This window comes from Prionailurus bengalensis, chromosome E2, assembly GCF_016509475.1.
Source record: "Prionailurus bengalensis isolate Pbe53 chromosome E2, Fcat_Pben_1.1_paternal_pri, whole genome shotgun sequence".
Classification (NCBI taxonomy): domain Eukaryota; kingdom Metazoa; phylum Chordata; class Mammalia; order Carnivora; family Felidae; genus Prionailurus; species Prionailurus bengalensis.
Window position 1 is genome coordinate 15,743,904 of NC_057352.1, and position 12,710 is coordinate 15,756,613.

General features: G+C 49.9%; 1 protein-coding gene across 2 annotated transcripts in view; it reads right to left on the reverse strand.

Annotated features, from left to right (window-relative positions):
• Positions 1–12,710, reverse strand: part of RYR1 (ryanodine receptor 1) — a 117,881-nt gene that overhangs the window by 29,304 nt on the left and 75,867 nt on the right. For both annotated transcript variants that reach the window (XM_043599005.1, XM_043599004.1), the window contains 10 exons: positions 12,531–12,630; positions 12,173–12,252; positions 12,003–12,079; positions 11,120–11,193; positions 10,443–10,460; positions 9,240–9,320; positions 4,642–4,730; positions 4,418–4,546; positions 4,217–4,321; positions 1,975–2,056 (listed from right to left, as the gene is read on the reverse strand). In XM_043599005.1, coding sequence (XP_043454940.1) covers positions 1,975–2,056; positions 4,217–4,321; positions 4,418–4,546; positions 4,642–4,730; positions 9,240–9,320; positions 10,443–10,460; positions 11,120–11,193; positions 12,003–12,079; positions 12,173–12,252; positions 12,531–12,630 — 835 coding nt within the window. The remainder of the gene's footprint in view (positions 1–1,974; positions 2,057–4,216; positions 4,322–4,417; positions 4,547–4,641; positions 4,731–9,239; positions 9,321–10,442; positions 10,461–11,119; positions 11,194–12,002; positions 12,080–12,172; positions 12,253–12,530; positions 12,631–12,710) is intronic.

Sequence of the window (12,710 nt, forward strand, 5' to 3'; positions counted from 1 at the left end):
CTGTTTCCGATTCTGTGTCTCCCTCTCTCTCTGCCCCTCCCCCGTTCATGCTCTGTCTCTCTCTGTCCCAAAAATAAATAAACGTTGGAAAAATTAAAAAAAAAAAAGAAAAGAAAAGAAAACAGTATGGAGGTTCCTCAAAAAACTAAAAATAGAACTACCCCACGACCCAGCAATTGCACTACTAGGCATTTATCCAAGGGATACAGGTGTGCTGTTTCGAAGGGACACATGCACCCCCATGTTTATAGCAGCACTATCGACAGTAGCCAAAGTATGGAAAGAGCCCAAATGTCCATTGATGGATGAGTGGATAAAGATGTGGTATGTATATACAATGGAATAATACTCAGCAATCAAAAAGAATGAAATCTTGCCATTTGCAACTACATGGATGGAATTGGAGGGTATAACGCTAAGTGAAATTAGAGAAAGACAAAAATCATATGACTTCACTCATATGAGGACTTTAAGAGACAAAACAGAGGAACATAAGGGAAGGGAAACAAAAATAATATAAAAACAGGGAGCGGGACAAAACAGAAGAGACTCATAAATATGGAGAACAAACTGAGGGTTGCTGGAGGGGGTGTGGGAGGGGGAATGAGCTAAATGGGTAAGGGACAATAAGGAATCTACCTCTGAAATCATTGCTGCACTATATGCTAACTAATTTGGATGTAAATTTTAAAAAATAAAAAATAAAATTAAAAAAATGCTTATTTACGTTTGACTTCAGCTCAGGTCATGAGCTCAGGTTTGTGAGTTCAAGCCCACATGGGGTTCTGTGCTGACATCTCGGAGCCTGGAGCCTGCTTTGGATTCTGTGTCTCCCTCTCTCTCTCTACCCCTCCCCCACTCATGCTCTGTCTCTCTCTGTCTCAAAAATAAATAAACATTAAATTTTTTTTTAAATGCTTATTTATATTTGACAGAGAGAGAGAAAGAGAGAGAGAGAGAGAGAGCAGGGGAGGGGAGCAGAGAGAGCTGGAAACAGAATCGGAAGCAGGTTCCAGGCTCTGAGTTGTCAGCACAGGGCTCAATGAGGGGCTCGAACCCACAAGCCATGAGATCATGACCTGAGCCGAAGTCGGATGCTTAACCGACTGAGCCACCCAGGCACCCCAGGAACCTTCTAATTTTTAAAAGCTAATGACTACACATCAAAAACATTGAAAGATTATAGGAGGATTATCCATTGCAACATTTTTTTGTAATAGCAAAACATTTTTTTAATTTGAATGTCCGTTGACTGGGGTGTGGCTAAATGAATCACGTTCACTCACATAATGGAGTATTATGCAACCATGGAAAGGAATGAGGACACTGAATCTCTGTAGAAAAGTCTTTGTCTACTAGTTAAAATGTCTTATTCATTAGCAGTAAATAATGGTTGTTTTAAGTCACTAAGTTTTGAGGACATTCCTGAGGCAGCAAAAGCTAAGTGACACATTTAACAAATGAACATAGATAACTATTAGGTCCATACATTTTTTTAAAATGTTTATTTATTTTTGAGACAGAGAGAGACAGAGCATGAACAGGGGAGGTGCAGAGAGAGAGAGGGAGACACAGAATCGGAAGCAGGCTCCAGGCTCTGAGCCGTCAGCCCAGAGCCCGACGCGGGGCTCGAACTCACGGACCGTGAGATCGTGACCTGAGCTGAAGTCGGACGCTCCACCGACTGAGCCACCCAGGCGCCCCAGGTACATACGTTTTAAAGAGTGTCCAGGCCACCCACCTTATTAAGATTTCCCCGGGGAATTCACAAAACTAACGTGTGTACAGTTGGCATATAATAAGTGCTCGGTAAGGGTTTACTGAGTTTGGTACTGCGACTCCTTCATCAACCCATTGACCCTGACACGATGTGGGATGAAGTTGAAGGTTAGGGTCTCCTGGGTCTCCGAGGGCCATTCCCTGCTTGTCTGTACCTCTGTACCCTCCCCTTACCCACACCGGCTGGGCACTTACCTTCTAGTAGTGACAGCAACATCACCACCATGTCCTTCTGTAGGTCCAGCAGCTCCTTCAGCAGCTCGATCTGGCTCGAGTCCTAGAGACCCCACACCCCAACCATGGGATAACTGGTCTCTGCGGAGACGCCTCCCCACCTCCAGCTGCTTCCGCCCCTCCTGACCCACCCCACGGGGCCCAAGACCCCTTTTTCTCCCCCTCTTACCTCCGAGGGGACCCGACTCCACACATGTTCCTCGGAAGCAGGGGAAGGGGCAGAGAGACAAGATTGTGGGGGTGGGGTGGGCACTTTGGGGGGTAAGCAGGCCCAACGGGTGCTACGTGGGGGCAAGAGCTGGCGGACAAGGAGGGCTGGGAGAGAAGCTTGGAGCTGAGAGAGACAGAGAGGGGCACGTACTGGGTAGGGAGACACAGCTGGGAAGGGGTGAGAGCTCAGCACTGTGCCTGGTTTATGGCGGCTGCTTGCTCCATGTTTGTTGAGTGACTATGTGATGGAAAAAGCGAGACTCTGGGTTCAGGAAAAAGGCTGGAGGACTCAGCCACAGGCCTTTCGGTGAACAATTTGGGAAGAATGTGGGGGCACATTGCCTCCCCAGTCACATTGCCTCATGTAGTGCCTACAGAAACTTCCTACATGGTCAGAGTTCTGCCTCATAGTCCCCACAGGTATTCTGTTGAGCTACATAAAACTGCTAATATGTGAGCATTTTTGACCCACCAAGTGGTCACTTCATCTGGTTCTACCTCATACAATGGAGAAGGGGGAAGGATGCTGGATAAAAGGGACGTAAGGCTCCTCTACCCGAATGCTCCTTCTAGAGTTCTAACACAGTTCCAAAGCTCGGCATTCTGACTCTGAACTCCCAACGTTCCGGAATCTCAAAATCCAACTCTGTGGGTGCCCGTGGTGTGTGCCTGCCGGTGATGCACGAGGCAGCGCCCTGCTTCCGGTAACAATCCCAGTCTCAGAGCAAGTGGGGCTAACCCCACTTTGCTGGTTTCACAGGTGGGTATGTGACCAGATCTGGCCAATCAGAGCCCTCCCCTGGCCACGGTGATTGGTTCTGGGATGAGCATGTGACCCAATGGTCCAAACAGAGAATCCCGAGTGGGAGCTCCGACAAAAGAGGGATTATCTTCCCTCTGGAGCTGTTGGGGGGAGGGGGGTGCATAGAAGTCTGGGGCACCATTTTTTTCAGTCCGGGGAAGAGCCTGCTTGAGAATGAAGCCAGAGAAGGCAGATAGTTCAGCTGACATCACTCTAGGCCCTGGATCTCTGGTGTGAACTGATAAATCTCTCCCACACCCCCACCCCGATTAGGCCATCACTTTGCATTGGATTCCCAGCCCATGCAACCTAGCCCTAGTCCTTGGCTAATGCATCAGCACTGCAGGATGTGGAATTCTAGACTAAAATACCAGTACTCGCTAGACTTTGAAGATGACACCAATAACACAACTTCGACCGCACTGAAACTAAGGAATTGCATTCTAAGTTCAGCTCCTTTCAAAAAGCCAGGTGACAGCAGACAGGGTTTCTGCCAGCCCCTGTGGCACCTTTGAGTAACTAGAAAAAGGCTCCCCTTCCTCAAGACGCTTCCTGCGGGGAAATTATAATACGGCGTACAGAGTACTGCCATCTGCTGGAACACTGTCACATTTATGCCGTTCAGGATGCGGATGGTACAGCCTCGAATGTGTTTACCAGACAGAAGCAGAGCATGAGGCACTGACCAGACTGCAAAGGGGCAGGGGTGATAGGGGAAGGGTACACAGGATTCTAGAAATGGGAGAAGGACTCGACAGGGACCTTACATCATGGGTGCCCGAGATGGGCGTCATCTGCCGCAGGCAGAATAAAGAAGCAAAACACTCCTTCAGCCCCAGTCCCTGTTCTAGAAAGACACCCCCTTTCTATCCCCAGGGAGGTCGGAGTCTGAGAGGAACTCACCCCAGAGAAAAGAACACCAACCAATCATAGAGGAACTCTGGGCCCAAGGGGGCGGGGCCCAAACGTCAAACCAATGGAAGTGTGCATGGGAAACCAGCCGATTGGTGGTGGCAGAGGAGGAGGCGGGGTCATGCAGAGAGCCAATCCAGAAGGAAGATGGATTTGGCCACCCCTAGGGAACTCTTCTGGAACATGCCAGGGGGACTTGGGTGAGAAACTGACTTGGAAGTGAGCCGCTTCGGGGATGCCCGAGAACAGCTGCAGGAAGAACAACAGAGGGTCTCGAACCTGAGCGAGCTTCATCATCATGTGGGCAAACACGTGCAGGAATCCCACCACGGCGTCCCAGAGGCGGCTGTGCGCCAGGCTCTGCTGGTTCCCGGTGCAGGGGCCCTGGGGGCAGAGGGCTGCAGTGAGCGCCAAGCAGGGCGCAGGGTGCGGGGATAGGGGGTGGGGGGGCCTCGCTCCGCCCCAGAGGGCGGGTCCTACCTGGATGTACTCGGTGAGGCTGTTGAACACCTGTTTAGCGACCGACATGGCCTTGGAAAAGTTCCTCTTGCCCTGCTCCTCAATGACATCCTTGCCGGAGTAGTACCAGTAGAAGTCGCTGATGGACTCCTGGGGGGACCGACGGGGTGTGAAGGGGTGCTGGGGCCAACCGGGGCCCCACAACCCCCCACCCAGGTCACACCTGGACGGCCTCACAGCCTCACCTGCAGCCGCAGGAGGTAGTCCACCGTGCAGATGATGATGTTAATGGTGGTCGTGTTCCCTGTCTGTGTCCGTAGGTAATTTTGGAAATCTGGGGAGATGAAAAGCCATTCGTTCATTGAGAGTCTGCCGTGTGCTAGGGGAGGGGGACAGTGGGTCGTTTATTCATTTATGCAATAGGATTATTGAGTGCCTCTTGTATGCCAGAGGCATATAATTGTTCTCGTTAATTTAATAAATCTTTATCAAGTACCTACTGTGTGTCAGAGGAAGATGAAGATCATTTATTCATTTATGTAAATAACTATTGAGGGCCAACTACATGCCAGATATGGTGGAGGGTCAGTCATTTATTCATTCATCCCCGCCCCCCCCCCCCCCCCCCGCCCCGCAAACACCTTTCTTGTGCACCCACAGTATAGCAGGGGAAAATGGAGATTCAGTCTTCCGTTTGTTTCCAAAAATGTTTATCGAACACCTACTATGTGATGGGGGAGATGGAAGATTGGTTATTTATTCATTCATTTATCCAAAAAATATTTACTGAGCACCTAGCCAAAGCCAGAAGAGATAAATATCTGCCATTTCTTTTGTATATTTGTTCAATATCTATTTATTTATTTTTAACGTTTATTTTTGACACAGAGAGAGAGAGAGAGACAGAGCATGAGGAGGGGAGGGGCAGAGAGAGGGAGACACAGAATCCGAAGCAGGCTCCAGGCTCTGAGCTGTCAGCACAGAGCCCGATGCGGGGCTCCAACTCACGGACCACGAGATCATGACCTGAGCCAAAGTCGGATGCTCAACCGACTGAGCCACCCAGGCTCCCCTCAATATCTATTTATCGAGCACATACTATCTGCTAATGTGAGATGGAGATTGGCCACTTATTCTTCGGTACTACAAGTTTATCGAGCATTTATGATGTGCCAGGCACTGTTCTGGGCCCTGGGAATACAGCAGTAAAAGAAAAAGTCCCTGCCCTTGTGAAGTTTATATTCTTGTGTAGTAATTTTTCAATCTTTTCTGACTGCAACTTACAGTAGGGGAACCATTTTACATTAAAACCCAGTACATGTGTTTAAACTGAAATTATATCCACATATACCCAAAACAGAAGTTTCACATACTCACACATGTGTTATGTATTCTGGTATTTTCTGTCCTGTGCTAGTCTAGTTACCTACAAAAGAATTCTGATCTCGAGAAGGAGAAAAAATAGTTTCAAACAGAGAGGGAGGCAAACCATAAGAGACTCTTAAATACAGAGAACAAACTGAAGGTTGATGGTGGAGGGTGAGGGAGAAGGGAAAATGGGTGATGGCCATTGAGGAGGGTACTTCCTGGGATGAGCACAGGGTGTTGTATGTAAGCGATGAATCACGGGAATCTACCCCCCCCCTCCAAACCAAGAGCACACTGTATACACTGTATGTTAGCCAACTTGCCAATAAATTATATTTTAAAAAATTAACTCACTACATTCGTAGTCCTCAATCTTTCAACCTTGGCTGCATGTTAGAATCACCTGGAGGCTTTTCAAAGTCCTCCTGCTCAAGCCCCAATCCTAGACCAATTAAATTACAATCTCTGAGGGTGAATGAACACTGGGCTTTAGTGTATTTTAAAAATATGCTCCCCAGGCATATCAGCGTGGAATTCAGATGAGAGCCTCTGAAATACACGGATTCACAACCCTCTGGTGCATTGGTTCCCACTGTTTGAAAAACATTCTTCTATGGCAAAAAGCTGATAACTGCTACAGCTGAGTGATGGGTACCATTTATTAGACCATTCTCTCTATTTTGGTTGCGGTTGAGAAGTTAGTAATAATAATAATTATAAACATGGGTTCATGGGTCGTAGGGGTGATGGTGGGGGGGAATACCGAGCAGAATGATCAGGGTTGTGAGGTGGGAAACCTAGGCGGCTGCAGTCGCCCAGAGGAGATGCCTAACTCAGCTGACGACGACGTAATCAAGGAAGGCTCCCTGGGGGAAGGGACCTCAACCGAGGCAGGAAAGGTAAGTAGGAGTGGGCTGTATGAATTCCCAGCTGTATGACCTCAGGCAAGTTATTGAATCCCTATGTGTGGCACAGACTGTGCCTCAGTTCCCCCATATGTAACATGGTGGTTACAGCACACCCTACTTTATGGAGCTCTTGTGAATTTTTAATGCTTTGGCGTACATAAAAAACTTAGGACAGTGGTACCCAGGTGGCTCGGTCAATTAAGCGTCTGACTCTTGATTTTGGCTCAGGTCATGATCTCACCATTTGTGAGATGGAGTCCCGCATCAGGTTTTGTGCTGACAGCGTGGAGCCTGCTTGGGACTCTCTCTCTCTCTCTCTCTCTCTCTCTCTCTCCCCCACTTACACTGCTCTCTCTCTCTCTTTTAAAAAATTTTAATGTTTTATTTATTCTTGAAAGAGAAAGAGAGAGAAAGAGCAGGAGCGGGGTTGGGGCAGAGCGAGAGAGGGACACAGAATCGGAAGCAGGTTCCAGGCTCTGAGTTGTCAGCACAGAGCCCGACATGGGGCTGGAACTCACAAACCGCGAGATGATGACCTGAGCTGAAGTTGGACGCTTTACCGAATGAGCCACACAGGCACCCCTCTCTCTCTTTCAAAATAAATAAATAAATGCTTTTTCCAAATTAAAAAAAAAAAATTAGGATAGCCATCTGGTACAAGTGCTCGATAAACATTAGCTGTTCTTAAAGAGCCTTAAAGAGTGCTGAGGTTAACGGCTGCACTTTGGAGCAGTGATTCTCAAAGTGTGGGTCCCAGACCGGGAGCCTCAGCATCTCCTGGGAACTTGTCAGAGACAAGAATTACTGGACTCCATCCCAGAACTACTAAATCAGAGAATCTGGGGCGGAGCCCTCAAATCTGTATTTTAACAAGGCCTCGAGGTGATTCTGAGGCCCTCTTAAGTTGGAGAACCACCTCTGTAGACCCATTTGCCAAATGATCAATTCATCAAATTGTGAAGGCAATGAAAACAAACTTCAGCTAAGTCCTTTGCACGTTCATGGCAATGTCATGTTGCACAGGATGGCTTTACCAGCCCTTGAAAGGTTCCCCCCTCCCCAAAGTTTTACTGTCCATCTGACATCTATTTCATAATTGCTGGATCATAATCACTTCTATTTCATAAACCATTTTGCCTGGTTTCACACTGTAGATGAAGATTATGCTCAAATATTCAATATTTTAGAAGCAAATGTATATGTTTTCTAACTCCTTTGTGTTAATTTCAACTGGGCTATATGCCTAAATGTTTACATATACAGCTCCCCTCTCCCGTAAAAAGCTGTCAACCAAGAACATAGTCTCAGACATGTACAAGAGAAGAACCTGTTGTCTACTTCGAATGGCACCAAACACTCAAGACATGCGAGGCACCTGAGACTTGAAAGATATTTCAAATGTTTATTTGATTGGGCTGGTTAATGGATCCACGAATTTATGCAGAGGACTGGCTTGTAAATTTGGTAGAAGAGAGGAATTCCCCCCTTTAGCACCTTCTCGTTTCCAAATAATCATAGATCCAGGGAATAACATTCATTTAAAACCCCAAAGACTGATTCCACCTTAGTTACAATTAAAGAAAGTCCTCGTCACATGGCACAAAGGTATTTCATGAACCTTGAATAAAAACTGACTGTGGACATAAGAGCTTTTGAGAATGCAGAGCAATGGATCCTGCTTTATCCTTTGTTTGAACAGAGAAGAGTGTGGGATTAAAGAAATTTACATATGAGTTACCTTCACGAACATTAGCAAATGGGATGCAGGTTCTATGGAAGTTAGATTTATGATTACTTCCATTCTTGTCATGAAGCTTAGCTTCTGGGCAGTCTGTGGTTTCACAATTACCTGCTGAGTATCACAACCACAACCCTGAGACTTGCATATTTGTTATAGGAAATGGCATTGGGTAGAAAGTTTGCTGTACAGAAGTTTGATGGTCCCTTTAAGGCTGTGAGCTATGTATGTTTCACTAGCTTGCTGTGTCAGCCTTGATCTGGTTAAACCGCCTGAACCAGAAAAAAAGTTGGGGAAACTCTAGTTTAAGTTAGGAAAGGATCTGTAAGGCCTTCCACCTGGCAGAGTATTTTAGAAGTGAAATTAAGAAGTGATTCTAATAAACTCATTTTTAAATGCCATGTGATTTTTCGCCCCCTCTACAAAACCAAAGTATGGAAATCTACTGCATCTACTTAACTCTGGCAGCTGCTGCAAAATGCCTGTGGAAAAATGCCATGTGGCTAATCGCTCATTTGGGCAAACTGATCTGGGAGCAGGTAGGTTTGGGGGCAGATTTCTTTTGGGGAATTTGGGCTGGCTAGAAGAGGTGAAAGTGTAGCAAAGGGGCTAGATTCCAGAAATTCAAGAGCGATTTAAGAAGGTGGGTGGGCAGGGCTTGATAATGGATGAAAATAAAGGATGGAGGACAATCGGGGCCAGGGCGAGTGGTGAGGCCACCTCTGATAAGGAGGGAGGGGCCTGGAGTTTAACTCAGGCAACCCTTCTAGACTGACCCCAAACCCTGGCCTCCTCTTCATCCACTCTCCCACCCGCCCCTCCTCCTCACCATTATTGTGCCCCTCGCAGAGCAATTGCAGAAAACGGAACAGATCTTGGGTGAACTCATCGTCTGCCATGACCTTCTCTCCTGGGTGGAAGGGGGGGGGGGGGGGGGGCAGGGCCCAGAAAGTGTCAGATGTGTCAGGGGAGAGCGCACACATGCACACGGCCCTTGCACACTGCACACGCATGCACAAAGCACGGGTGCGCAGGGAGGAGCAGCCGCCACTTCAAAGACACTGTGAGGGCCACGGGCATCCATGACACCAGGGGGTCCCGATTTCAGAGGCATCAGCAAATGAAGACCTGAAGGGTCCTGAGTCATGAAGCTGGGGCCTCAAGTGTCTTTCTAAATATCTGTGTTCCTCTGACGTCACCACTTGTGTGCCGTCTGGGAATGTCTGCCTACCCAGCAGAAGTTCAGGCAGCTGGTATCTCCCTCAGCCCCCATCCAGGGCCACGGAGGGCGGAGTTAATGGATTAAGGGGATTGGAGTCGATTTCACGCAAAGGCTCTGAGCAGGAGGGGATTGGGCAGGGAATGGGATCCAAAGCCAGCCAATTGGCTCAGATGCCTTGAAATCAGCCAATCCAGGAGATGCGGGGGAGGGAGGGGGAAGCGTGTAAACATGGGCCAATCAGAATGGGCATCTGAAAGAAGCCAGTCACCGTGGGCTCTAGAGGAGGGAAGAGAGAAAGGGAGGCTAGACAGGAATGGGCCAACCAGAGCAGGCGCAGAGGAGGCACGCACACCAATCAGAGTGGATGCTGGGGGCAACCAATCCGGTTGGCGTATGGGAACCGCAGATTTGACCAATCTGGGGTCGCGGGCGCAGAGAGCGGGGTAGGTGGGAGTGGGGATTACCCCACCCCGGGACTGCGAATCTGGGTCTGGAAGTCTGAGAACATCCAGCTGGAAAGGGATCTTTGCCATCTTCTCTTAGCTTCTATTTTACACATGGGGAAACTGAGGCTTATAGAAGGGAAGAGACTTGTTCTTAGTCTCGGGTATTGTTAGTGGCTAATCTGGGACCCGAATCTTGGTCTCTGGACCCCTGATCTCAAGACTTTCTGCCGGCGGGATGCGTCGCTGAAGGGTTCCTCCCTCCCTGGATGTCCCAGATCCTCAGCCCCCAGGTGGAGGGGGGTGGTTGGGGGTTAGAAGGGAGGGGTGCAGCAGCACAGCAAGGGGAATGGGCTGGGGGAATTACCGTTCTGGCGGTTGATGACTGGGGCAGCCAACAGGATGGGAGGAGGAAGCAGGAAAAAAGGGGGAAAAAAAGAGACAGGAAGGAGACAGAGACAAACACAGAAAAACAGTGACACAGTCAGAGATGAAGAAGACATCGACACGAAGAGAGGAACAACCACAGAGAATCAGACCGATAAGGAGACAGATGGAACCAAGGAAGAGTAGGAAATGAGGGTAAAAGCGGAGGGAGAGAAAGAAGAGGGAAGAGAAAAACAGGTGTACAAGTAGAGGTGGAGGGGCAGGAGGCGAGGATCAGGGCAGAAAAGTTAGACACGTCACAACACGGCAAAGAGGAGACTCGATTAACCCGGATTAGGGACATTAATGAGAACAGCAACCAGGGTGGGAGACTTGGGGCACGTGGAGGGCGGGGGTCGGTGTGGTGATGGGTGAGAGAACACAGGACAGAAGGACAGCCAAGGGTGGGGACCCCGAGGAGGGAGACCCGGGAGGAATGTGGGGGCAGGACTGGGGACCACTGCACAGGAGGTGGGGGTGGGGGTGGGGGGTGGAGCTTGGGGATGGTTGTGGAGCGGAGGAGTCTTGGAGGAAGGGAGCTTTGGGCAATGTGGGCGAGGGGGCGATCCCGAAGGAAGAGGATGTCCCAGGAGAGGGAAGCCCAAGAGAGGGCCTCACCGGTTCCATCCTCGTTCACCATGCCCAGCCCCTCTGCCTTGTTCTGTCTCTCGAAGGCGTTGAGATCCAGGACGCTGTGCGAGGGGCGGGGGAGGTGGAAGGAAAGATGGGGAAGATGGGCTGAGGCCTCCGCCCTCTTTCAGAGCCCTGCAACGCCCCCACCCCCACCCCACCCTGCCGTGAGCGAGTGGAGGGCCACAGTAAACCAGGAATGAGCTGAAATCATCGAGAGGAAGCAGAAACAGAACTGGAAGAAGCCATGTGGCCGCAGTTCACAAGTAAGGTGGGGCCAGGATGAAATATGCACAAGTTGAAATCGGGAGGAAACAGAAACCCTCAATTAGCAAAGCTGGTGGGGGAGGGAAGGAGTCAGTTGCCAGAAGAGAACAAAGGCAGAGGTAGTAGTCAAGTTAATAGGGGTCATCAGAGAGAGCCCCAGTTCCCTGCTGCTTCAGTGCCCCTTGAATTCTCCACAAGCTTTGGGCTTCAGCTGTTCGTTCATTTTTTTTTTTTTTTTGAAGTTTACTTATTTATTTTGAGAGAGAGACACAGCATGAGGAGGGGAGAGGCAGAGAGAGACAGGGAGAGAAAGAATCCCCAGCAGGCTCTGCACTGTCAACCCGATGCGGGCCTCGAACCTAGCAACCGTGAGATCATGACTTGAGCTGAAACCAAGAGTCATGAAACCAAGATCATGACCCGCGCTGAAGTTGGATGCTTAACCGACTGAGCCACCCAGGAGCCCCTCCAACTGTTCATTCTTAAAGCCTCTCGCTATTGTTATGATAATCAGCTCCCTGGTATTTGAGCTAGTTTGAGTGGGCCTCTGTTCCTGGCGGTGGTACCGAGTGGGGGCACAGCAACCGCAAACCCTAGACCCTACCTGCATGTTTGCATCAGCGCCTGGATACTCTGGAAGAAGCCAACTTCCTTCTTGTCCTTCAGATAATCCAGCATTTTCTACAGAAGGGGTGGGCGGGGAGGAGGAGCTGGGAGTCGCACAGGAACCTCCCACCCCTCTTAGCCCTCTTCCCAAGTCCCTTCTCCTGTTACCTGTTGCACATCAGCATTGCCTCCATTTAGGATGGAGATGCCCAGCTTCAGGGTGGAGGACACCATGGCGCCCGTCTCTCCTGCGGGGGGGACGGAGGGTCGCATAAGAGGGTCCGCTCAGTTTGAGAGCACTGTTCTCCACCCACCAGAAAACAGCCATCCCAGGGTACGTGGGAGAAGTGGGGAGGGGGGAGCAGCATGCCAGGGCGAGGGACGGGTGAGACATCGCGAGGCAAGTGGAATGTGTGAGGGCTGGCGTGCAAAGCACAGGCATGCGGGGTGGGCGAGGGTGCCCCGGGGTCCCCGGGGAGTGGGGACAGGATGCGTGTGCTCGGGAGGAGGGCCTGCACGAGGGCACCTTTGCAGGCGCTGATCATCTGGAGCACCATCTCCGCGGCTCCCCGGTTGTGCAGCCGCGCCTGCTGGTACAGGAGCCTCTGCTTCTCCATCTCTTTCTCCTGCGGCAGAGCCAGGCCCGCGGCGCCTAGTGAGTCCAGGCTCGCCAGCCAGCCTTCTCCCCTCACAGCCTCACCCTGAC